The sequence below is a fragment of the Tauraco erythrolophus genome, chromosome 23 (genome assembly GCF_009769465.1).
Source record: "Tauraco erythrolophus isolate bTauEry1 chromosome 23, bTauEry1.pri, whole genome shotgun sequence".
NCBI classification, from domain to species: domain Eukaryota; kingdom Metazoa; phylum Chordata; class Aves; order Musophagiformes; family Musophagidae; genus Tauraco; species Tauraco erythrolophus.
Genome location: NC_141487.1, coordinates 4,414,401 through 4,440,712, shown reverse-complemented (window position 1 = coordinate 4,440,712; position 26,312 = coordinate 4,414,401). Strand labels below are relative to the sequence as shown.

General features: G+C 40.9%; 1 protein-coding gene across 5 annotated transcripts in view; it reads left to right on the top strand.

Moving 5' to 3' along the window:
- The window catches only part of KIF1B (kinesin family member 1B), an 85,765-nt gene extending 63,241 nt beyond the window's left edge, over positions 1-22,524 (top strand). For 3 of the 5 annotated variants that reach the window (XM_086625542.1, XM_086625540.1, XM_086625541.1), the window contains 21 exons: positions 1,357-1,442; positions 1,580-1,709; positions 1,886-2,045; positions 2,668-2,758; positions 3,288-3,406; positions 4,413-4,468; positions 7,294-7,402; positions 8,060-8,126; positions 9,488-9,572; positions 9,836-9,941; positions 14,231-14,345; positions 14,916-15,049; positions 15,587-15,648; positions 16,359-16,504; positions 16,870-17,109; positions 17,539-17,610; positions 18,224-18,345; positions 19,146-19,295; positions 19,801-19,993; positions 20,501-20,619; positions 21,424-22,524. In XM_086625542.1, coding sequence (XP_086481668.1) covers positions 1,357-1,442; positions 1,580-1,709; positions 1,886-2,045; positions 2,668-2,758; positions 3,288-3,406; positions 4,413-4,468; positions 7,294-7,402; positions 8,060-8,126; positions 9,488-9,572; positions 9,836-9,941; positions 14,231-14,345; positions 14,916-15,049; positions 15,587-15,648; positions 16,359-16,504; positions 16,870-17,109; positions 17,539-17,610; positions 18,224-18,345; positions 19,146-19,295; positions 19,801-19,993; positions 20,501-20,619; positions 21,424-21,466 — 2,405 coding nt within the window. In that variant the 3' untranslated portion in view covers positions 21,467-22,524. Of the gene's footprint in view, positions 1-1,356; positions 1,443-1,579; positions 1,710-1,885; positions 2,046-2,667; positions 2,759-3,287; positions 3,407-4,412; positions 4,469-4,983; positions 5,185-7,293; positions 7,403-8,059; positions 8,127-9,487; positions 9,573-9,835; positions 9,942-11,439; positions 11,467-14,230; positions 14,346-14,915; positions 15,050-15,586; positions 15,649-16,358; positions 16,505-16,869; positions 17,110-17,538; positions 17,611-18,223; positions 18,346-19,145; positions 19,296-19,800; positions 19,994-20,500; positions 20,620-21,423 lie in introns of all 5 variants that reach the window. The other 2 variants (XM_086625538.1, XM_086625539.1) reach the window with 1 other exon arrangement.
- The last annotated feature ends 3,788 nt before the right edge of the window (positions 22,525-26,312 follow it).

The following is a 26,312-nucleotide window of genomic DNA, read 5'->3' as shown; positions in this document are numbered from 1 at the left end:
CCTTTTAAATAACGTGCAGAAGTGTGCTCCTCCCGTGTCTTGAATAGATTTGGAGAAGTTCCTGAACTGACGGATTTCTGCATAGTATAAACAGAAATCAGCAACATTTTTACATTTCATTGCCTCCCCAAAAAGTTGTGACTTGGAAGCTGCTTTAACACACTGTTTAATCCCCAAGAATTATCAGCTTTTCAGAAAAGAAGGGTAGATACACATGGATGATAACTGCTCCATCCAGTTTTGAACTCCCGTTGTACGCATGCCAGCGCGTAACGGCAGTGTGCTGGTCAGCTGCTAATATCTGATACTCCTCCAGTTTGGGGGGAGCTAGTTAAGCTTTGCTGTTGGTAGTTAGCCATGTCTGATCCATGCTGGGTGAGAGCACAGGTATTTCCCCTAATTTGTCCTTTCTAGCAGTGGCTAACTGCCGACGTTCCTTGTTCAGGCAGGGTAACCTTGGAAGTCTCACTCTCCATGGGAACGTATAATTAAATACCCGTCTCTGAAGATGTAAGAATCACTCTGGCAGGGACTAAAACAGCAAGTGAAATAAAATCTATCTTAACGTCTACAAAAGTCTCATTTTTAGTTTGATTTGATCTCTTTAGCATTGACCAAGTATTTCCAAATAAATATTCTATTTATCCATCCAAATAAATAGAATGTACTGTGACAGAAATTGAACTGGGGACATCTCTTCACTTAGGGACCAAATAATGCCATGGCCCTTTTTGGAGTTTCGAAACACATTCTGAATCTTGGGATTTCTCCCACAAGCATGCATTTACTGTGGAAAAATATCTGGCATTTAACCAGGCCTCGTTGTTACTCTCCACAAAGAGGAGGAGGTTTAAATAGACAGATGGTATGGACAGAGCTGCCTTTCAGACTTACAGTGTGTACTTGGGAAGCTTGGCTAGTGTGACTGCTTTAGTTTGTGGCTACAGGATTTTAGATGGCAGTTTAAATCAATGTAAGTATGCATTCCTGTGTGGGTCGTCGTATTATGGTATGTTAATTTACCTCAGGTATAATAATCAGAAGTAAATAAATAATCCAAATGAGTACTAAAGTTGATTTGCGTTCAAAATTCTCTAAAGTTAAGTATATTCATGATGAAACTTCATAGCTTGTCTTGTTCTTTTCCCATTCTTGAGTTCATGATGGGTAGATTTCTGCTATGATTTTTTCCAGCACTTATTCTAATCTGTTACTGGATTACTGGAGCCAAACCTACTGGACTGGTTTCCATTTTAATCAGAATTTCCATTTAGATAACTCTGAGGGGTTTTTTCCTCTCCTCCTCATTATTATTTTTTATTATTTTTAATGAATTTTATTTTTCCTGGCTTTTAGCTGATGAAGAAGCCCCGGATTATGGATCTGGTATTCGACAGTCTGGCACAGCTAAAATTTCATTTGACAATGACTATTTTGATAAGGTAAGAAGTCTTAAAATTTGAGTTAGATTTTTTTGAGTGCAGTAGTTTGTGCTTCTAAATAAAGAATAGGTGTTGCGGGGATGGGAAAACCATAAGCTGCAGCAGTCAGTTACATGCAGCTTCTTTTAATTTTTCAGAGTGATTTTTCTTCAGTTGCGATGACTCGGTCTGGGCTGTCATTGGAAGAATTAAGAATTGTGGAAGGGCAAGGACAGAATTCAGATGTTACCACTCCTCCAGAGGAGATGAACAGAATGAATGAGCTAGGTAAGCAAGAAATATGTAGTAGTTTTGGAGAACTAAAGGGAAATCTGAGACACTTTCAGTCAGTGATAGAAAGGGGTTCTGAGTGTCCTTCATATGAAGGAATATTTTAAGAAAAGAAAGGAGGGGGGGAGGAATGAGAAAAGTGATTTCATGTGGGATGTTTGTGTCTCCCTCAGACTTGAAATCAGCCACTTTGGATGGAAAGATGACTATGGAAGGATTCACAGAGGAGATTGGTGATCACTTGAAACTGGGTAGTGTGTTTACCTTCCGTGTGACAGTGCTGCAGGCCAGCGGCATCCTTCCTGAATACGCAGATATTTTCTGCCAGTTCAAGTAAGAACTTGTCCTTATTTACATCAGGTGATGAATGGTTTGATAGAGACAGCAAATAATAGTGGGCAATGGAGGATCTGACAGAGAGCTTCTCGAATCAGTGGCAGTGTGGTGTAGCAGAGAAAAACACCGTGTCAGGTCCTGGAATTCGTGTTATGAGCAGTACCTGCCTTCTGTTAGCATGGTGTTAAGGATTAAAGTTTTGCAGAAAGGAATTGAGAATCAGAGTGGACTCTGAACTTACTAGTAATAGATATCTTAACTTTTTGCTTGATAATGGCTTTTAATGTGAAAAATTCAATATTAGATTGTACAAATTCTCAACTGGAGTGAAAGCTGTACAACCCTTGAGTAATGCAGTAGCTCTCAAGTGAAAGTGTTCTTTGGCTTAGTTTCTGAAGAAAGAGAACAAAAAATGGGAGTAATAGACACAAAACAAGTACAGGAATTGTGGTCCCAAACACTAGGGTATTTCTAGCTTTAGGCATCACTCAACTCCCTGTAAAGTTCTAGACCCATAAATTCATGGGTTTCCTTGCAGCGTCGGGTTCGCAGCACAGCGATCTTCCATAAACTGTTCTGTGGCGGTTTACTTTTCGTTTGGTGTTTTTTGTTTTTAAAGCTTTTTACATCGGCATGATGAAGCTTTCTCGACAGAACCTCTCAAAAACAATGGTCGAGGGACTCCCCTTGGGTTTTACCACGTTCAGAATGTAAGTAAAACTTTACATTAGGAGTAAGTGCCTGTTTTAGCACTGGGAGTTGTGTGTATCCTTTGTGTTAAACTCATAGGGGGTACATGGGAAAGGGGGGCAAGGGGAATTATTAAGAATAGACAGTAGGAGGAATGATCAGGTGAATGATGTAATCCCCAGTGGAGAACAAAATACAGAATGATTATGTGTGGCAGGTTTAACTCTTCTGTTTCACCTCTACTTCCTGCCTTTGAATTCCCTGTTTCCTCTCCAGGATGTTCAATGAAAGCAATCTAGAATTCAGGAAATAAAATATATGTGACTAGCAGTCCTCACGATCTCAAATGAACTCGATATATCTATTTTTGTAACAGTGTAATGCTTTGTTTTTATCAGAGAGTAGAATTAATGCCTAAACCAAAAAGGAAGGCAGTTGCTTTTACTGTGAGTGGCGCTAAACCATATGAAAAATAGAGACTCCTAAAATTTACACTTAGAAGGTTTCCTTTTCGTATGTCTCATTTTCTTTCCTTACTTTGCCTAACAGATTGCTGTGGAAGTGACGGAATCATTTGTAGAGTACATCAAAACAAAGCCTATTGTGTTTGAAGTCTTTGGGCATTACCAGCAGCATCCTCTCCATCTGCAGGGACAGGATCTCAGCAGGTATTGTTCACTCTTCTGGCATAAAGGCTGTTAGTGACTGCGCTCAGGTTAGCTCTGCGGTTCGGGCAGAACCTTTTTGTACTCCTAAACTTACACAGCCACACTCACAAGTAGTATTCCTGACTGATGTCAGAGGGCTGACAGAGGCCTGTTTACCCAGTGTAGTATGTTTTGTTAGGGAGTGATGGAATTGTTCTACCATCTCAAACATGGAAAGCTGTTTTTCCAATACAGCTGCAAACGTGCCCTGGCTGTGGTGGTGGAATACTGTACTGAGAACTTCAGGAGTGATCTCAGTGAGTTCTGGGTAAACCTTAACAGTGCTCCAAGGTGCAATGTTCCCTCAGGGCAAACGGCCTGATGCATAAAGTTAGGATAGCAAAAGAAACAAAAGAAGAAAGGTGAGATTAGGGGAAAAACAAAAGGCTCTCAACCTTTTGACATACTCGTGCCAAAGGTGCTGAGCATTTGAATTTTTGGAATCGGGGAAAGGACCCCTAATCATCATCTGCATAGCTTAAGGGAAGAGGCTGTTGCCTGGCTTGCTTGGCCTGGTTAGCCCTCCTGCCGAAGGCAGCAGCTGCAAAGAGGAAGCACTTGCTGGTTTTAAGAGGAAATGCCAGCTGAGGCTTGTTCCTTTTCCTTAAATTATTTTGGGAAATGCCTGTTACCTACTTAAATTTTCAGTGCAGAATGGGGGTAGAGCAGATGGAAATTGTAAATATTTTTTTGTCTTTTTTTTTTTCTTACTGACAGCCAGGATTAATTAAATTAGACTAGGAAAAGGATATAGGTAATTCTGAGAAGTGTACTGAGTCCACTTGTTTTCCTGACAGGTGATATTTATACCTGTGTTTATGGGCTTGTGAGGATATTTTTAGAGACAAAAATGGGTGGAAGGACTGTACTGGGGGTGTGTATACACATGCATGCATGTGTGTGTATTTGTATGTCTTTTTTATGTTTAGTTGCCTCTCTGTTGATAACTCTTTTCATTTCTCCGTAGCCCTCCGCAGCCTTCCCGAAGATTCTTTCCTCCTCCTATGCCACTATCAAAGCCAGGTGAGACCAGTTCTCTAGTTCTGTACATCTGTCTGCTACTGAAAACGAAGGTTGTAGTGTATTCCTAAGCTATCCAGGACACCAAGAAACTTAATGGAGTGAATGTTGCAAAGGGCATTGGACTTACTCTGCTGGCTGTCTTCCTTTTCCTGTGTTCTTTTCAACCTCCTTTTGCAGGAAGTGCTTCTTGATTCATTAAAGGGAAGAATTTCACTCCTGAGAAGATGACCATATTCCATGAGATGTGGCTATGGCTCTTTATGTGCTTACTGAGCACTTGACTGGAAATCTTCTTATTCATTAACCTCTTCATCTTTTTGATCTCTAAGATTCTTGTTTAATGAGTCAGTCTTGTTGAAATGATCCTTGATTTTCTTTGCTTAATTGTAATAATGCATGCTGAACTCTTTTGTGTTTTTTTCCATTTCACCTTTTAATTTCCTCCTCCTCCATCTTTCTCTCACCTATATATTTCTACCATCTTTTTTTTTGTGTGTGTTCCATTCCATTTGCAGACCATGAAAGAAAAATTGAGTTGATTAGGTATCTTATGTCTGGCTATGTAAACGTGCATGTGCTGAACACGCTATCTGAGCATGCCAACGTGCTTGCATCCTCTGCTGTGGCTGCTTTCCAGGATGGAGCTGACCAGCTGCCACCTTTTCTCTTTCTGCCTGTTCCCAGTTGTCAGAGTGAGCGGGCTCCTAAAAGAGATGGTTAGTAGCCAAACTTGATTTGTGGTAGATGTAGAAGTAGTTCCAAAATGTGCTTCAAAAGTCCTTTTTTTTTCTTATCTTTATCATGTAGCATTCTTGGGACTAGAAACTGCCATGGTTGCAGTCATGGAAGGACGATGCTGTGCTTGAGTTTAGGGCTATTCTAGAGAAGACTAGAGAGAGAGAGAGTCTATAATAAACTCCAGTGTGCTAGGTATTATGGCTATTGCAACTGTGGCTATTGCCCAGATTGCCCAGCTGGATTGAATTGATTGAATTTCCTAATGAAGGTTTAGACCCTGCCTACAAAAGGTGGGCCATTTCCTCCTGGCTGCGGGAGATCTAATGACATCCTTGGAGCCGTAGCTTAGGCTGGTGAGCAACAAGATATCACAGATTTTTCTGTGTCTCTGGATCTATTCCTTGAAACTTCCTGGACCTCTGATTTTTTTGTTTGTTTGTTCTGTACGTAGTTTTGTGATATTGGGAGGAGAGATGCTGCATATGAAAAATATCTAACTGTAGAGGAAACATTCTGCTGTGTTCTATTTTTTTTTTCCTTTTTATTCATCATCTCTTTTTTTTTTGCCACTAACAGTATTGTTCCTCACTTACGTTTGTAATTAAATTAATTTAATTAATTATTAATTAATTGTATTAAAAAACAATAACAAACAACACCAAAAAAACCCACAAAACTGAAAAAAACCCCACGCTGGTTATTAATTGAGCCAAAGCAAGTCGATGAAAACCTCTAGAACTGGCTTTCATGTTTAGTTAAATGTGTCTTTCTGTTGTTTTTCTCTCCTGGTGCTTTTCAGTGTCTGCTTAGCAGTAAACTTGAGTGACTTGTGTGTTTGATGTTCCACTTTCTATCAACAGTGTTGAGTTCATGTGCAGGTACATGATATGACAGGTATGAGAGTGACTACCCTGAGTAACGAATGGGAAGAGTAAATGATGACACTGAAGCTTGGTGCCTAGCATGATGGAATTGTAGTGTTGTAAACAACCAGTTCTTGTAAAAGCTGTCCCTCTGAGGTAGCTGCTGTTTTACCCAGAAAAGAAACAGAATTCACTTTTTTTCTTCCCCCAAAAGAGACTACATGGCATACCTACAAGAAGGACCTTTTCTTAACCGGGGACTATTATGCCCTTCCAGTGCATGGGAAATTAAGTCATGGTGGAAGCTGAAGGATACACAGAGGTGTGATGATAGGAGAACCTAAAGAACACTTGAGCAAGGGAAGAATGGGACTTGAGAGGCTAGAAGGGAGAATAATTATTGGGCTTAATAAAAGCAATGAGGTTAGTGTGTGAAAATCAATTGCAGAGTTACCAAAATCCCTGTCAGAGTACACAGGAACTAAGCTTTTTAGAATGTTCCCATTTACGAAAATGAAATGAGTGAACAAATAAGAGAAGTCACGTAATGATAGGTGTGATATAAGTATGCTTGAAGGGCTATTAGGTTATTTCTAGAATTTCAGTTGTCTCACTATTTTTTTAACATGGTTTATCCCTACGTTTGTATGAAAGGAATTGGAGAGGATCTGCCCAGTAGTAACAGCTACACGTTAGTCTGGAAACATACTTTGGCAGGATTATGGCTCTGGAATAAGTCTTGTTCAGCCTTTTTATTTAAACTGGTACAGGAGACTAGCAATTTGTAACATGAAGAAATGAAGACCTAAGTTTTAAGTTCTTGACTTTTTTGATTTCCCCCCCACACCTTGTGTGGGGAAGGGGAAATGTACTTTATGGGTGAGTGATGCTGCAGATGAACAGACCTAAGCAATTCTAAATCACAAACTGTTAAGTTGTAAAGTAACTCATGCACATTTGAGGAAACTTTTTCTGTGATCTAGAGAGACTATATATTTTTGCAAGCGTTTTGGATATACTTTTGCTTCGTTATTTAACCTTTTTTTAAAAAAAAATGAAGACTTTGTAAGCAGCATCCTTTTCATGGAAAAAGATGTGATCTGCATATGTACATAGAATACACAGGATCACTGAAATTACATGTTTCTGTGAGCCCTGGGGTAAGCTTTGCTCGTCTAGTCTTTGTAAACCGTTCTTTTTTTTCCTTCTTTCTTTTTCCTTAAGTGCCAGCTACGAAGCTAAATACTATGAGCAAACCCAGCTTGGGCCAGAGTGTGAGCAAATATGACCTCCTTGTGTGGTTTGAGATCAGCGAATTGGAGCCAACTGGGGAGTAAGTCTTATTAATCTTATGTGTTTTAAGAACAGTGGTTTATGGGAGTTTAATCTTTAACCTTTTGTTCTGTTCAGGCAAAGCTGATGTTTGACAGTCATGACTGGGCAGTGGCCTGGCTTCTGTCAGCCTGGTGTGTGGCTGCTTTGTAGTGAGCGGGTAAAAATCCTGCTGGCATTCGTTGTCCCCAGGGGGAAGGACTGAAAAGACAGAATGACTCTGTCACACTTGAAGAAATTGTTCCACTCTGAAAGCCCATGGACACCAGCTGAACAGGTGTTGGGAAAACTTACCTTATGTAGGCCATGAGTTTAGATTCTTTGGGTCACTAGAGACTCGATGCTCCAGAAGCCATCCAGCAAGGCCTGTTGTGTGTTCACCTCTGCTACACAGAAGGTTTTTTCCCTGACAGGTCTTTAAGGATTATATTGAGAAGCAGGTGCCACAGAGTTTTCCAGAAGTACTGAACTACAGTACATGATACTCCTATATTTCACTGATACTGTGGTCCAGTAAGGTGTTCGATCTGAGAGTCAGTAGAAACACTCTTATTTCTTCAGATGTTATATGGAGAGGTAACTGTTGGCAGCAGAATAGAGAGTCAAGTTGCTGTGCTAGTATATCTTTCCTGCTTGTTGATTCCACTGTCTCACTCAGGTATATTCCTGCTATTGTGGACCACACTGGAGGCCTGCCCTGTCAGGGGACGTTCCTGCTTCACCAGGTACTCGTGAACGCTGTAGAACAGCAAGCTTCATCTCCATGATGGGGTTAGAATGCTAATGACTGGCTTTTGCATCTCTTGTCTTCTCCTTTCCCACGCAGCTGTCTAATGATAGCTGTGGGGTCAGTCCTTCAGTCTGTACTTAGTCTGTTAGCTCGGGGCTATGAGGAGACTCCGTTTGGCCCCGAGTATATTGGTGTTTCCTTTGCTTATCAGTGTGTATCCCACTCATGAAAGATGAAAGCCTTTTAAAAAGCAGGAACCTTTGGGACCAGATCTGTGCCTTTGGTGTTCTCCAACATCTCTACCAAGGACACATCATGTGGACTCAACTTTCATTGGTTCCTCTCACTGCATGTGGCTGAGACAGATCTACACAATGACCATGTCTCAGGGCATTTCAAATGCCCGTAATAATCCTTAATAATAATTTGTCTGTAGCTAGATTCTAAAGATAATCCTAGCTAAATAGTGTTTATAGGTTTGTTATGTTTTTTCTACTCTCAAATTCTCAGTTCCTTTTAACAGAGTTTACCTGTGACTTGCATTTCCTCCCTTTCTTAAGTGATAGAAGCAGTTCTTATAGGTTAGGAATAACTTCCTTAAAAAAAGAGTTAGTAAAACATTACTCAGTTCTAGATTTACTAGCGTCCTTATCAGTTACTTCCAGTTCAAAGCAGAGTAATACTTGCTTCTGTAATTCCATTGCCAAATCCACAATATAGGGAAACATCTTTCAACTTCTTTGGGACAGTTACACCCAAAGTACCTTATCCCTGGATAGTTGTCTTCTATGTTTGCAAGAGTGGAATCTGTTGCAACCAACACCTGGGGAATTTTTCAGATGTGTTTATTCCTATTCTAGAATTTTACTTTCTTCCCAGCTATTACAGAGTTTTATTACGTTTTGACTTGTAATAGATACATATGACAAAGGAGGAGAATATCTGCATGAGTAGTTGCTATTTTTCACTAACTTCTTTTGGTAGATACTCTTTTAATATAAGTACATCAGCATACATTACCCAAGTATTTGCTTGTTTTTGTGATCAACTCTGATATATCCCAGGGACCATGCACATCTTTGAGAGCACAGAAACAATTTCAGGACTATTTTAGGTTAAAAACCCTCTGCCTCTGTGGAGTTAGGAGGGAGAAGAGTAATTTCTGTTATGTATGAGAATATATTGTTCCTCTTAAATTAATTTTAGGGCCTTGAAACACATACATGTTTGTTCACGGTTACAGACTAATTTAAAGGATCTTATTTGCTTCATTTTGCAGTCTAAGTGCAAAATAGATGATATTAGAGTGTGTGTGTGTGAATACTTCACCAGTGTTTTGTTTTTAAACTCCACCAGGGAATCCAGCGTAGAATCACAGTCACCATTATCCATGAGAAGGGCAATGAGTTGCACTGGAAAGATGTGCGAGAGCTGGTTGTTGGTGAGTATATTGTTTTGCCTGTTGCTATGTGATGAAGAAAAAGTATTGATGGTAATTTCTCTTTGTATCAGATTCTGTCATCTTTATGAGTATTGGGCTGTGAGAGGAGGGTTTTGAAAAAGAGCCAGAGGAAAAACTGAAGTTTTGTACCTTCCGCTTATTGCTGCTTGTTAATCACATATTCTGAAATGATATCTGGGAAGACAGATTCCTTCTGTGTTGCAGGTTTAGTTTTAATTGATTCCCTCTCCTGTTCTTTTCAGGACGTATAAGAAATAAAGCAGAGGTAGATGAAGCTGCTGTGGATGCTATTCTGTCTTTGAATATTATCTCTGCAAAATACCTGAAGTCCTCTCACAGCTCCAATAGGTAAGTGAATAAAATGAGCACTCTAGCAGGAAATCTAAAGTTCCTTTGACCTCTGAGGTATTGGCAGGATATTTGGAGAGCTGTGGACGTTGCTAATTATTAAATGTAGAGTTCCATGGACACAGGGCATACAGATAGAGCATGAATGTTACCATAAATTCTTGCTAAAGCGCTGAAGGCCATTGATCTGTGCAGAGAATTCATTGATAATGTGAATTATTTTCCATTTATAAGCACCATAAAGGGAGGATGGAAAGGAACAGCTTAAGGGAGTCTCAGAATTTAACCTAGAGCTTTTGAACTGACATCAAGGTTTGTTGCTAGAATATGGCTTTGAAGTACAAGGGCAATCTCAGGAGATCTATTCATGGGTGTGTACATACCTAAATTATTCCTGGAACAAGCATGTGACGATTAAAGCAAGAGCCATGCTTTGTAAATTAAACTTCGTAATTTGTGGATTTATACAGATGTACTACAAATTGACTCCAGTTCTAGTAAGGGAGTGTCTGTTCCATGTAATTGCAGTCATTTGGGCAACAGCAGGGTCCCTCTCAGAGGTTTCTGGCTGCATGTCTCCTTGTGTAGGAGAGTTTTAGGGCTGCAGTGCTGTAAAGGTCGGTCAGCCTCCACATTGTGTTGCTTCAGTGTCTGCAACAATGGGCAGTGAAGCAGAACGTGGCGTTGCCGGCACAGCCTCTCCCTGCTCTGACATCAGCCGAGTCACTTGACCACGCCAGGGCTCTGTTTAGCTGGTGCAAAGCAGGAATATCTCTGAAATTTAACTCTGCGTGTTTCTGGAGGCGAGGGGATTGTTTTGGAGCCCATCTCTGCCTGAGGCACTATCCTTCTAGGCCTGAAATGGCTTCTTCCTTCTCCAAGTTAGACACTCGGGCTTTGAAATACCACTGTGATGTTAAGGGTGGACTCAGGACACTGCTCCTACCCACTGGATGCCTGGCTGCCACCTGGTGTCTGTAAGTGCACGCCGTGGCAGGGGTGTTTAGCAGCTACTCTCTGCCTCCCACTTGAGAAGTGGGTGTTGTGCTTTCAGTGTACTTGAATTAATGGATCACTGTAACTGGAATGGAAGGGGACTGTTGGTATTTCCAGTCTGCTACTATTGGATTTGCAGTTGGAAAGCCCTATGCTTTCTGTTCTCTAGCAATTTCAAGAAATTCCTGTGTAGCTCTGTAGTTTTCTATTAGGTGTGCTGCTGCTTGGACGAAGGATGAGTGTGAGTGAGGCTGTTGACCATCTTTTACCAAAATGCCAAGGTTGAAGTTCTGGGATGAGTGCATGGCAGGGTGGTGGAGTGGGATTGAAGCTCTGTGAAGGATATGTCTTATGTTTGCTCATTGTCTGCAGGCTTGTTTTCTGTTTGGTGTGTTGTTCTGGTTTGGTTTGGTTTCTAAGTCCGCTCGTTCTGTCCCTCAGCTGTTGCTTTTCTGTTCTGCTTTTGGCTGCACTAACTGAAGCTCTTTCTATGTTTTTACAGGCTCTTTCTTGATAAGGATATGCCTAGGTATTTTCTGTTTGCTTCCTTTGTACATAAAGATTCTTGAAAATAGAACGCTTTATGTCCCACTTGTATTGCTGCTGCTTCCTTTTAGCTTTTACTGAATTCTGTTAGAATGCCTCTTAGCTCTTCCAGAAGTAGTACACCTCCTCCTCCTCCTTTGTGTTAGATGCTTATTCTTGTACAACTCGGTGGGGGACTTGGGAAGGTAAACTTTACTTCACATGTAAGAGAGAGCTTCTTTCGTTCAGTCTTTCCAATTCTCAAAATGTGCCATTGGAATACAATTCCTCTTTGTAGTCCTTGCTATTTTCTTCCTTTGTTCTGTATCAAAGAATGAAATTTGGAATTTCTTTAACTGCGTGGTGCTTGCCATGTTTGAAGTACCAAGTCAAGGACTGAATGCTTAGGTTACTTGAAATTCCAGCTCAGAGCTTCGCTGAACAAAAAGCAGTGGCTGCCATGTGACTGGCATTCAACCTCTGTTCTTAGGTTGGATTTGCATCTGAAATTTAACCGTGCCGTTGCTACTTCTTAGTTTACCAGTTGGCAGAGAAGCGAGACGTGTAGTAGCTGCTCAGACTGGATTCCTCTTTCACCTTCCAGATTGGATCACAGCCAGGCACGCGCTGGGGCAGTTTGCGCTCTGCTTTCTGTGGTCTGCCTCTTTGAAAAAGAGAAGTCTTAGTTCACCACCTTTCACTAATGCTGAAATCCACGTAAAAATCAGTTCTAACTACACATTGGTGCCTTTAACCCATTTCTCCTGTTTTCTGTGCTTTGCTTGGTCTGTCTTCTGTTTCCCCCCTTGCGCTATTGGCTGTGCTGAAAGAAGTTTGCTCACTTCTCTTTTTTGTCTCCCTCTATAACTATTCTAGTAAATTCTGGTTTGGCCAGGCAAGGCTGTGTGTATTTAACTTCCTGGCTAGACAAAATCCAGGAGAGTAATAGTCTCGAAGCTGAATTTGACTTCAACTTGGTGTTCGTCCAAAAACCATCATTTAACTGGAGAGAGACGTTTAGTTCTGCACTGATGAACGTTTACACCTGTGTTCTCTGCTCACGATGAGACGTTGTGTTTGGCAAACGGTGCAGAGCTGATTCAGGGGCTAGGAACACTGGCTTTCCCATGTCAGGAGAACCAGATTTTACTGTTTTTATTTCCACCCAAATAGGAGATTGGGAGCTTGCTAAAAGTTTAAAAAATTGCTCTCATAACTAAGATATGATGAAAGATTACAACATAGGGACTCAACACGGATTTGTAAAGGGTTAGAGGGCAAACCGTGGTGTTTGCCTAATCTAACTCAAGTAAGGATTATTACGTTACAGTGCTTTTAAAGTTACCAACTACCTAGCTTTTAGAATATGTTTCTCTACCATTGTTAATAGAAGCCAGACATTTAGAAGTAATTTCTTAAGTATGCTTCTTCAAATACAAGTAGTATTTAAGAATATTCTCAAATTATATTACTTGACTGCACAGTTCATGGTATCTCAGTGTATTCGCTCAGAATTGTGTAACTGATATCAAGAAAGGAGGATTCTTGGGAACTCTATAAATAGAGATCAGAACTGTCTGTTTCTGATATATCTGCTCTTAGGCTGTTTCATGTTTCTTTTTGTTTTGGTTTTTATTTCCTTCTTCCACCTCCACCCTGCTTTTTTGTCCTTTGTTTTCATTTTCTATTTTTCCAAGTTGGCCTTGGGCATTAGCACAGAAGCTCTTTAGTGATCCAACTTCTTCTAAAAAACAGTATGTGTGAAGCACTTTCTTGCTTTTAGCACCACATCATTTGGACTCAAAATGGGATGGAAAACCTCAACGGCAGTGGGTTTGGGGAGGGAAATTGTGTGAAGGTAATGAAGAATTAATACTGTCTTTTTCTGCTACCAGTGTAGAAAAGCGTGCTGTATTCCTGAATAAGGGTACAGGACTTCATTCCAAAGGAACCTACATGAAATCAGTCTCTACCTGTGAGAAAGGAGAAGGCTCATTGCCCTAAGCCCCTGTTAGGAGAGTGTAATGGTGACTCTAGATCTGATGATTTGGCTGTCCTGTATATGCTGCTGTCTTTCACTTTTTACTTGAACAGATTAACTTTCCTGATCGCTGGGGTAAAACTGTGGGAGCCTTCAGCTCCTTCCTTTCCATGTACCAAATTGAAGAAACTTAGTACCAAAGTTTGTGTTTCATCTGCAGGTTTTTACTTGAAGCTAGCAGGGAGATCAAAAGAAATCTTTATCACTTGAATATAAGACTTATCCCTACCTACCAATCATTCTGATTTGCTGTGAGAAGCTGCTGGTTTTATTATGTATGAGGGATCTCTTCTGTTGCTGTATATTAGTCCTAAAATACGGTGTAGACTGAGTGTTGCTTATAAAAAAGAATCTTCCCATGCACTTTGGAGGTCCAGCTGGACTGGATTGCGCCTGAAGCAGTAGAGAGGAATTCTGTCTGTTCAGAAACACTGTTCTTTAGTGCTGAATTCCCTCTAGTGTTGTGACAGCTTTTGTCCTCTTCTATATTCCCTCTTTTCTCTTTCAGATGAGTCAGTTTTATAACAGGCAATGGTCTCTTATGCCACACTATTTGAGATAGAATTAATTAATCTTGTGAAAGAAGAGAAGGTCTTTGCTTCAAGTGTTTATCTAAGCCACTGACAGTCATAGCGGATGATGTTAAGGAAGAGATGCTTTACGCTGACTGATGAGAGGGATGCAGAGGAACTCTTACTATTGAGCTCTTACTGTACTTTTTTTCCAGGACTTTCTATCGGTTTGAAGCAGTTTGGGATAGCTCCTTGCATAACTCCCTTCTCCTCAATCGAGTGACACCATATGGAGAGAAGATATATATGACCCTTTCTGCTTACCTGGAGGTAAGCACAGAGACCTATGCCTTACTTTTTTGCTTGTGACTCAAGTGTAACTTTGAGACATCAGACAGTGTGTACCTGAGATAAATACTTCCTGGACTAAGTGATTTTGAATCCTGAAGCCAGTGAAAGTCTTTTTTCACTACATGAGAACAAGGTGGAAAAATTTATTCACAGTTAACGTCTTGATGTCAAGGTATTACTGCCTCGCAAAAAATGTGAAGTGAACCTGGTGATCTCTTACCTTTCTGTGCCTCACTTCATCGATCTTTGTATCAGAAAATCCGTTGAAATCGGTGAACGTTACTATGTAAGCACTACTAGTGTTAGGAACACTGGCCTAGCTCTTGGCTGTGTGTCCAAGACGCTGTTGTTTTGTGTAGTACAGTTGTTTCACCCACAAGATGCTTTAAGAAATTTGGCAGCTCTCTTTCACAGAAGCACATGCAAAAACCCTTCACCAAAGACCCAAACAAGAACAAATTTCTAAAAGCTGTCCCACTAAAATCAGAAAGCAGCATAACTTGGCATAGTTGTCTGCAGCCACTCATTCAGTCCTGTTGTTTCTCTTAGCTTGACCACTGCATTCAGCCTGCCGTTATAACAAAGGATGTCTGTATGGTCTTTTACTCACGCGATGCCAAGATCTCCCCGCCACGATCACTACGCAATCTCTTTGGCAGTGGCTATTCCAAATCTCCAGATTCGTAAGTTCAGTTACCAATTTTGATATTGATGTCTTATGTCAGCATGTGCTTTTTCTCTTAGAGGGCATGGGGAGAATGTAGCTTAATTTTCTTTATTTCTTCTTTGAAAGTCTTACCTAGTTGTAGTTCTCTGGTCTGGTTTTGAACGTTCTTTCTTGCTCACATTTATTTCAGTGAAACTCTGACGGCTTCTCTCTTTACTGACCCCTTTTTGCAGCCTTCTGACTGAACAGTTGGGAAGAGTGATCCATTTTTCAAGCTTGCACATAGATGACCTTGTTCCTGACCTGGAATTTACTGCAGCAGCTGCTCTCTGACTCTAATGGAGGGTGGAGGGGAACATGGGGGAAATGACATTTTTAGAGGTCTTGCAGTCTGTCCTGGTTATTTTATGTCAAGATTAGAATTCAGGTGTGGTTCTAACCAACGGCTATACTTAAACTCCCAATTTGGGGATCACTTAACTAAAGTTGTACACTTTATTTCTGAAGATAATAGGATGTGTTTTTTTTTTTCCCTCTGTCTTCTTGCGAACAGCAATCGAGTAACTGGGATCTATGAACTAAGTTTATGCAAAATGGCAGACACAGGAAGTCCAGGTAAGCAGTGACCGGGTGTTCAAGTGATAAAAATGCTGGGAACTGAAATATTGCAGAAAACTTCGTAGGTGGAATGGAGTAAACACTTCTATCCTGATGGGAAGCAGTTTTTCTGTTTCACAGGAGCAATGGAACACTGCTATTCCAGAAAATATTTATGCAGGCTTTTACTTTTGACTTGAATCTGTGTTTACCGTTGGTGAACCAAGGATTCAGTGAAAACTGCATTTTCTGAAATGGATGTATTAGGAAACTGGGCATGTACGTGGATCAGAGGCGTATGAGTCATGTGTTATGCCCCCTACCTGACAGAGTTGAGACTGGTTTTGCAGCAATAAAGTTTTCTCTTGGTCTTTTGAAGATATTGCTGATATCCGATGCAAGCTGGATAACTTGCAAAGAGTGTAGTTCACATAGTATCAGTATCTTTTTCCTCTAAGACCTAGCAATTGAAGTTCTTGTGCTAAATTAGACTGAACAGGAGTTAGCATTATATGGTGGCCAATAGAAAATATGTGAATGAAGAAAGCTGGACTAAATCAAATCTCTTTGGGCTGTGTGATTGCTGTTGATGAAATCATTGCCTTTATATTTCCAGCCAGACAGCCGAAGTGTTGGCTCTTCGCAGATTGCTAACTGGTAAGTGTTTCTTAGTGGCATCCCTCTGGCTATGTTTCTAACTTGTTTTATGTTGTTTTTTTACTGCTCAGGAATGCAGAGAAGGAGGAGGAAAGTCCTGGATACATCTGTGGCATACGTGCGAGGAGAAGAGAACTTGGCAGGTTGGAGGCCCAGGGGTGACAGCCTCATTCTGGAACATCAATGGGAACTGGAGAAACTGGAGCTGCTACATGAGGTGGGTAAAGAGATAGGGGAAGTGAAAGAAAAAGCACAACCATACTTTTAAATTTGCCTTTCATCTACCCACTGTGAGAGTTTCGGAGCTGAACTGGTTCCGAAATGGGAGTTTGTTCTCAAAGTCCAGCTTTAAATAAATTCTTCAATAGAGAAGACAGTGTGTGGCTGGCTGCTGAGTAAAATCTTCAGCTCAGAATCTCAGCGTAGTCAACAAAGGCAGATTCAACTTCTAGTGCCATTGTAAACTCCCCTCTCTGGGGAAAATGTTTACTGGTATGAATCTTAAAAGATTGCTTAAGAATTCAGTGCCTATAAAATGGGCAAGATCCTGGAGCAGATGGTACTGATTTCTTTTCTTCCTAGGTGGAAAAAACCCGACATTTCCTTCTGCTTCGTGAAAAGCTTGGTGACAGCATCCCCAAGTCCCTGAGTGACTCATTGTCTCCCAGTCTGAGCAGTGGAACCCTTAGTACCTCTACCAGCATTTCCTCACAAATTTCGACTACAACGTTTGAGAGTGCTGTGACGCCCAGTGAAAGCAGTGGCTATGATTCAGCAGACATAGAGAGCCTGGTGGATCGGGAGAAGGAGCTGGCCACCAAGGTATAACGTGAGAAAAGCATCGTGGGTCTAAATTGAGGTGGCAAAGAAGATTAAAGATTAATGATGAACTTCTCAGAGAGCATAGTGAATACCCAGCATTGTGTGTTTGGTTTTAATATGCTCTGTAGTGAAATCATCCATCCTTACCAGCCAGTGCTGGTGTCTAGATTTGTGCTACAGTTGTACCTCATTCCCCTTGATTAGTAGCTCTGTAAATAAAACTTCCAAATTTTATCAAGGGAAGTGATTATTCCCCTGTCCTGGGATTTTTCACAAAAAAAAAAAAAAATTCACAGTTCAGAATTTGTTTATTCTTTCATGAGCTGCCAAATATGTCTTGGCAAATTGCCTCTTGTGTTCACATTGCTCTGAAAATCGAAATGTAAAAATTCTTTTCTGTATTTCATTTGTTTCCCCCTCTGGCTTTAGTGTCTGCAGCTTCTTACTCACACTTTCAATCGGGAGTTTAACCAGGTGTACAACAGCATCAGTGATTGTAAGGTAAGTGTGTCAGGCAATACAATATGCTGTATTTGTAGTACAATAGCAATACATTTGTAGTTTGTGGAATCTGTTGATACTAGGCAGAGACAAAACACTTCATATTAATTTTCTTTTTTTTCAATCTGTTGTAACTATTTGACTGTTCAGCATCAGGTTCCATCTATGGCAGGAATTAGAAATGGTGTGAACTCGGACGATAGTATAGCTTCTAGTTTATTAGCAGACTGGAAGTGCTCTTATTATCTTTCCCTACATACACTTTCCCTGTATAAAAGGATAAACTGACTCTTTTAAAAATTCTGCCTGTAGGCACAGCAGACACCAAGCTGCACACTGAATAGTCTAATATTCTGTTGAGGAGGTCAGGGCGTGAATAGTCAGAAAAAAATAACAAGCTGTGGCTACAGAAGTGCCGTTGTATTTTCACCCCTGGGTGGGTTTATGATAGTTGTCTTCAAAAATTTGACTACTGAATATAGGGAAATGGCTGATAGAAACACCTTTTTATTACCTGAGCCTTCCACGTGCTGAATGCCATGTTCTAGCCAGGACTGAGCACTAGCTACGGAAAGAACTCCTCCGTAATACTGGTCTGTCTGTATCCGTGCAGTTGTCGGATATTTCTCCAATTGGGCGCGACCCATCCGTGTCGAGTTTCAGCAGTGCTACCCTCACACCTTCATCTACCTGCCCTTCTCTGGTGGACTCCAGATGCAATTCAATTGATCAGAAGTGAGTACTGAGCATTAATAGAAAACCCATCACTTCTCAGTGGTTCACAAGTCTCTTTGCTATGTTTTCTGATTTTTTTTTTTCTCCCCCTTTCTTCCTTTTCCCTACTTTTAGATATTTCTCTGTATCAGCCCCTTTGCCTTATCTTCTCTAATCAATTATTTTTTCCTGTTTTGTTCTTTTGAAGTGTTTGGGTTTGTTTTTTTTTTGTCCTGAAAGAACAGTCAGATGCCTGTCATTCCAGTGACCAGTGCATCTTCAGTGTGTAGAGTCCACAAGTTTTTTTCAGAGGTCTATTAAAAAGACCTACTAACAACAACCCAGAATAAACCAGTTTGGCCAGTCATCTTTGTTTATCTTTCTCAACTGTATCTAGGGAAGATATTTTTGATGAAATTGGGAATACCTTCTTAGTGAAAGACCTGTGATGTGTACCTTCTCAGTTTGCCGTCCTTGAAAGGAGGAGTGCTGACGTAGTATGTTTTACATCAAACCATAGTAAGACACGTCTGTGTTGTGATCTGTTTGGCAAGAGAAACGAGGGAGAAGTAGTGGGGAAACAACTTGCTGGCAGTTCTTGTAAGTCTTATTCCACGGATTTCAAGGGAAATGCTATTTGATATTGATTTGTACAATACATGCTATTGTACAAAAGGATCCTAATGCCTTAGAAAAAATCTGGACTAGAGGATGAAACTTGTAAAACAGATGAGGCGGTAGATGCACTTCACATTCCGTCGTCGCATTCGGTTGAGCTGTTGTGATTGACTTTTCTTTCTGCACTTTTTTTTCTTACGAAGAACACCAGAAGCAAATTCTCGTGCCTCCAGTCCCTGTCATGAGGTGGAACAGTTCCAGCTAATGCCTACAGTAGAAACTTCCTATCTTGCCAGAGCTGGAAAGAATGAATTTCTAAATCTTGTTCCTGATATTGAGGAAATCAGACCAGGGTAAGTTTTCCATTGTAATGTCATCATGGCTTCCTGAGAGCTGTCACAAGGGCTTTCTGAGATTTGTAGCTGCTTTGCCCCGTTTGAGAAAGATAAATTAAAGAGGTGATGGCAGAACTGCAGAGTTCTGTATGATGAAGGCAAGGTTGATGACTTGTGATGATATGTGATCTCTGCAGCATTCGTTCCCTGCATCTACTTAATGAACAGGATTTCCAGCGACTCAAACACGATGTCTGTTATCATCAAAACCATGACTGAAATTCACTGAAGTAGAAATCTTTGCGGGTCTGTCTTTCTGTCAGACTTTTGCGTAGTTCTTGAAGACAAAAATCAGCTTGCTATAGAAGAACTTTTTCATAATATTGTAGCAGACAAAACATATTAAAGACCAAGTGCCTTTTACAGTGTTTTGCAGTTAATAGAGATACTCAGTAGGTGCCTTATTTAGGAGAAAATGTATTCCTGTTTATCTGTGGGTTTCGTTTGGTTTTGTTTTTTCCAGCTCTGTGGTATCAAAGAAAGGATACCTGCACTTCAAGGAGCCACTCTCCAGCTCCTGGGCCAAGCACTTTGTGGTGGTTCGCCGCCCCTACGTTTTTATTTACAACAGTGACAAAGATCCTGTAGAAAGAGGAATCATAAACTTATCCACAGCTCAAGTGGAATACAGTGAGGATCAACAGGCAATGGTAAAGGTCAGTCTGAGAGCTATTGTTTCTTTACCCACAGTGCAGGAACATTACAGGTAGTGGTGCATCTATACCATCCTGTGTGTCATCTCTGGTCTGAGGAAAATGCATCTGTGTCTTGGAGAAGTGTCTGGCATTTGATGACTCTGCCCACAGAGTTCCCAGTTTGTTCATGGTTTCTTGTGTTTTGGATGCAGTTGTACAAGAGACTGAAACTGACTGCTGTTACGCATCGTATTTCCTTTTATGAGCATGTTTTGGTGCCGTGATCCTGTGTGTTTTAGTTTTTGTAGCTTTATTTGTGTAGTGCTTTGGGGTTGTGTGGGGTTTTGGGTGTTTTTTTTGTTGTTGTTGTGGGTTTGTTTTTATTTAAAAAACAAAAACCACAACAAAACCAACACACACAAACATTCTGTAGGAATCTGACAGAACAAACTCTTCCTCAGAGAGGAAGCCTGCATCAGCTTCTGTGCTTGTAGACTTCGGTATTTTAAATTGTCCTTAATGTTCCAGACACCCAACACGTTTGGCGTGTGCACAAAGCATCGTGGGGTCCTGCTCCAGGCCATCAATGACAAGGACATGAATGACTGGTTATATGCCTTCAATCCACTTCTTGCTGGCACAATACGGTAAGAAGCAGCTCCTGGGCAGACAGTGCTGCAAAGCATAAAGGTCGTGAGATAGTCCTGAGCAAGGAGGCAATAGTTTGGCACACAGTTTAATCTTGTTCTGAAGAATTTGGCAAGATGGGTGAACTGAAGGAGGGAGGAGAGTGGGAAAAAAAAAACAAAAAAAAATTCGAACAAGCCTTGTATTTGGGGAAGTGCAGTGGCTGTTGCTCTGGTTTGTGACACTCTTAGATGTATCCAGTTTGAACAGGTGTGATATGCTTCATGCAATGCCACATTTGAAGGCCCCAGAGTGGTTTCCTTGTATTGCTGTTTTACAAATTTATAAAGTTTCTTACTATCTCTGTGTAGGTAGGTCTGGACTGCCTTTTCCTTCTATTGACTGTGAAATAAAGCAGAAATTCTCATTTCCTTCCCTTTTTTGAACTTCTCTAGAAGCCTTCCCTTTAACACGGGTCACAGACATCCCCTGCTTGCTGGAGAGATCTTACTATGCTGCAGTAGCTCTTCCTTTCAGTTAAAAAAAAAAATTAAAATAATTAAAACCTAAGCTGTTACTGTATATTGACAAACGATTTCTTAATGGTGCAGTCCTTAAAAGAGCCCACCTTCCTTTAAAGGAGCACAGCAGAAGAGTGAGAAGTCATTCTTATTGCAGCCCTTCATATAGTTTATTTGCTATAAAATTTATTTTATTTACTATACAAAAGGATTTTAAAAAAAAAAGGTGTACAAACTGTGGGGAGGGAAGAAAAATAAGCTTCCAGAATTCAACAAATACTTTTTTACTTCTTTCTTGCACAGGTCAAAACTGGCTCGAAGACGCACGGGCCAGCTGAAGTACTGAGTCCATGTAATGTTCTCATCTGTTCTGCCCAACTCACCTTCTGATAGATAAAGTGTTACCTCTCATTTTCTCTTTGTGATTCTTGACAGTTTCTCTTGTATGTAATCCTGTGGCTTAACATCCCCTACCTTCCCAACCCCTTCAGCACATTTTCTAGCTATTCTAACCCTACCTTGTTTATTTTCACTTGTGCTAAGAATCCTACTAGTAGCATGTGGCCAAACAAAAACAGAAAGAAAAAAAAAAATCAAAAAAATCGAGTGATTATGCACGACTAAAAACAAACAAAAAAAAGTATTTATTTTTTCTTACAACAATTGTTTTCCTATTCCAACTGCCCTTTTGGTGTCTGTCCCACTGTCCATTGTCTGTCTAGACTGCTGCAGGTTTTTATTCAGTTCATGACTTGGCAGTAGTCATTGGTTCCCTCAGGGCAAAGTTCTAATGCCAGGGAAAGATAAATTCTTTTACGTAGACATTACCCAGCCAGGAACTGCAGTAGCTCCTCAGGCTTTCTGGATCCAGCCGCTAATTTAAATTCTGTTGAAAGCTGAGATTGGACAAATCTATCTGGGCAGACTGGATTTTGGACTTGGTGCAAGTTTTTTTAGTTTCCAGAGTCCAACAGACTTAAGGCATGAGCTGGAAGAATACAGGGGACAAACAAAGAGAGGCTGGCTAGAAAAATCTGCCTTCAGACTTGCTGTGGGGTTGCAGGTGGCTTTAGCTCTTTCCCAGAACATGAACACTCACTCCTCTGCCTCTGAACTGGGCAGAGGAGTTGGAACTTGTGCTAATGCGAGGAAAAATAAACCACACCACCGAAATACTAGATGCAATACCTGAAGTTTTCGATGTTCAGCCCCGGTTTTGACAGGTGGGGAGTGTTCAGCAGAAGTGTGGTTGTTCCGTAGAGCGCTTTCTGGAGATGACCACAGGAGGGCAGGATCTTTTCTGCTTTTAGTCCCGACTTCTGGGTTCCTGGAGCAACAGTTCTGGCCTCTCTTGGCACAGGTTTACGGTTGTCGTTGGTGTGTTAGGACAGACTGCTCTAGGGCATCGTTCTGAAAGGCCTGCTGCACGCATGCATGACCGGTGACATCCCATTGTTCATGGGGAAAGCATCCTCCAGCTGCAAAATGCTTTCTAGACCGAGCACTGGCAGTATTCTCCAGGGAACAGCAGGATGCTTTCACTTCATTTTGGAAGAATTGTTGAGTGTCTCCCAATTTCTCTGCTAAATTTTCATCAGCTAAAACCTCCTCCTTAGTTTTATCTTCCGAATTAATCCTTCCCGGAGGACGGATCCAAGTGGTCAGTGAGGTGTGATAATTGGCTTCTTGGAGATCAGCTGGGTGGTGTTAGTTCTTGACCTATGATGTAAGTTCTCCTTGTGGCTGAAGTTTTGGTCCTTGCCCCAGGAAAGGAAAGCGGAATGAATTTCCTTGGAGAAGTGAACTCATCTTTCTTAGCTACGTTTTCAGGGAGGTTGGGAGGAGGCGTTGCTTGTTTTCTTGCATTGTTTCAGGTTCCTGTGCTGTACTTTCTTGCCTTACCTTGGGCTCTGATGGGGCTAGCGGTGATCCTGGGGAATGTACAGGAATTTCATCCTGAGGTTCCAGCCTCCCAAGGGAGAGGTGAAAGGGTTTTGTTCTACTGTTGCAGTAGGCACATCTAGGCACACTCCAGCTCAAGAAGGCTGTTTTAATTCAGCTCACTCATCAGCAGGTCATGCCATGCATTGGAAATTCTGTGGCCAAAAGTGAACGTGGGACTGGCAGCAGTTGAGCAATTGTTTAGCTTTATGGGGTTTTCATTCTCCAGTAAAGTGCAATGCGTAATGAGACCTCCTAAAAGTGTGGTTGGAAAAGGAGCAGGGAGATGGAATCTGACACTTGCTGGGATATATCTTTATATGTTTTGGGATTACTCAAGCTAAATCACGTGCTCATGCTGTCTCCTGTGGTCCTCAGATTTATTTCAGAACTGGAAGCCAGAGTGAGGGAGCATCCTGGGGACCCAGAAGCTTAATAGGGATGTCTGTTGTTTTGGGTTTGTTTTCTTTTTTCCTTCTAGTTTTGTCTTGTTTCCTTGTGTGTGACTCTTAACACAGTGATGATATCCCTTTGTTATGCAATGGATGATAATGCCCTTCCAGTGTGTGCAGAAGGAAGACTGCTAGTGCTGCAAGACGGCTCCCCAAGCCGGAGCTAAGCCGATATTAAGAATTAAGTTAATTTTAAGCACTAAGTTGTTGCTGCCATCACCATCGTTTAGAATGAAAGTGGAACCAGTTTGAGGAGGGGTAGCGATTTAGGTGGTGGTGTTTCGTGGCACACTAAGATCATTTTAATTTTTATCTTTTTCTTTTTTTTAACTAGAAGAAAACTAGTTTGCTAAGTCTTTGCTTTGGATAAGCCAGAAACTGAACTAAAGGGGATACAGGCATTGCATAGAAACATGATTAAGGGATCTTCCTTTAAAAGCAGGAAGAGACAGATGCCTGTTCTACACAGAGCTGGAAATGTTACAGCTGTGTTGCGTAAACGTTACTCTTCTATCTAAAGACTTCAAGCAGCTTCTGATGACTTGATGTCTTTGTGAATAACAGATCACTAGAAGAGCAAAATTCTATTTTTAAGCATCGGTATCTCTTAAAGCTGCATAATCTGTGACAAAATAGATTCTTGTTGTGTGGAGTTCAAATGGGCATTACTATTCTCTTGTCTGACATAAAGGCATTCAGTGACAGGTTTTTCACCAATTACTGAAGCCTAGTTTGAGACATCAGCTTCCCGACTTAAAACCAGACTGAAATAAATTCAGGTTTTCTTTGAAAGGATAACAAAGGAAAACAAATGTGGATTTCCATTCTCTTCAAAGCTTTTTTGATCTAGCCCAACATGTTAAAAATTTCTTTTTAGAAATGGAGCAAGAAGGGAAAAATGGGCTAATATATCTTCTCCTGACGTTTAAAAACCAAAAACCCACTCTTGGTTGCCTGCTGTGCGTGCATGTGAAGTCCTGGAGTCAGACAGCTCTTGGGACTCAGCCCCTGCAGAGGCAGCATCATGCTGTGGGCCTGCCAGCCCACTGAGCATCAGCACTGGTCGTAAACGTGACAGGCATTCCGTGGAGAGAATGAGTGTGACCCTGTGCTGTAGTTTGGGGTTTTATGTTCACTAAAAGGAAGGAGAAAATCCCCTTTTTTGTCCATTGAAAATTATGTCTGGTGTTGGAGCTTCCTGGGTATTTTAAAACTGAACTAAACCTCCTATACTGTATTTTAGAAATGCACTTTAAGTACCTTTTTAAAGAAGATTCCTATATTCTGGGATGCAGAAGGGAATATTATTTCCAGACCACTGAGAAAAGGGTTTTTTTTGGTCAGTGTCTAATAGTCCTTATTACTGATTAGCAAGGTATTTCAAAGCAAAGACTTTACTTTTTGCTGCTTGTTATCTAATTTACAGGGATTTAATTTTATGTAATGTATTGTATATTTATACATCTGTAATTAATTGCACATTAGATAAGAAAGAGGATTAGCTTTGGAATAACACCCAGTGGTACTCTACAATCAACTAACACTGCCTATGCATACGCATCTCTCTGGTACTCTTGCACAGCCTCAGTTGGTGTTAGTTTATGCTGTGGTGGGTGATGTTGTTGGAGATGCAGCAGTTACCTGCTGCTCACAGGAAGGTCACTAATGCTGCTCTGGAACAGTTTGCTGAATGTACTTTAAAAATGGGTCTCTAACACGTGTGCGTGGCGTCTCTCCATTGTGGTTAACAACCCCAGTATGTGGTCTGAACTGTACTCCGTGTAGCGGGACTGTGTTAATTTTGTGCTTCCTTGTTTAAAAACATGAGCTGTTCAAGAACAGGATTGACCTTTTTAATTATTTTTTTTGTTTTGTTCAGAAGGCCATTTATGCGTTCTAAGTATTTGAAATCCAAACTAGTCCAACACTAACCAGATGGCTGTGTCCAATGTGTTTGGAACAGTTTTTAAGTTAACAGGATCCACTGCGTATTCAGAAAACTGAGGGTATGGAGGTCATGAGTCTTCAGTTCTTCATGTTGCCAAGTTTATGGCCCGATCCTGAGCAGTGCTGAGTTACCTCTTGCTGACCTTGAAACCAAGGACTAGAAGCAGAGGGAGTCTTGAATGATCATCGCTTCCCAGGATCAGTTCTTAATTTTCCACAATGCTTGTTTATACTTCACGTGCAGTTGGTTGAGGTTCTTGAATTTGGACATTAGACATGCTGCTGCACTGAAATCCATACTTGTTTTTTTTAATTGCGGTCTCCATTTCCCTGTGTAATCTCTCTGTACACAAGGTATATGCTGTATAAGTGGCCTTCTTGAACAAATCTCTTTGCAAACTGATTTCATCCCAGCGAAGGAGTGTATCAGCAACACTGTACATTAATTTCAGGTTTTCATTTTCTTATTTTATTTTGTAAATATATCCGATATTTGGAGCTTGAGTATACAAAATGTAAATATAGTTCATGTATTTGTACTAATTCTGATCCATTTGCTGTATAGCCTTAGGTGTGCAATGCAGATATCTAACTGTGTATGGTAACCTTGCACCACTGAATTGTTAGTGAACGAGGTGAAACAATAAAGGTACAACCAGTGCATTAGCAGAGATCCTGTGTGCTCCTTTTATTACCGTTTGATTACTTGTGTCTTACACTGATTACACGTTTTCAAAACCTGTCCCCAACAAGCTTTTGCTTCTGTGAACAGAAGTTTGTCTCAGCTGTTCTTGAGAAGGATGAGAGGCCCTTCTTACCCTTCCTCATCCTCTGCCCTTTGATATGTTACGC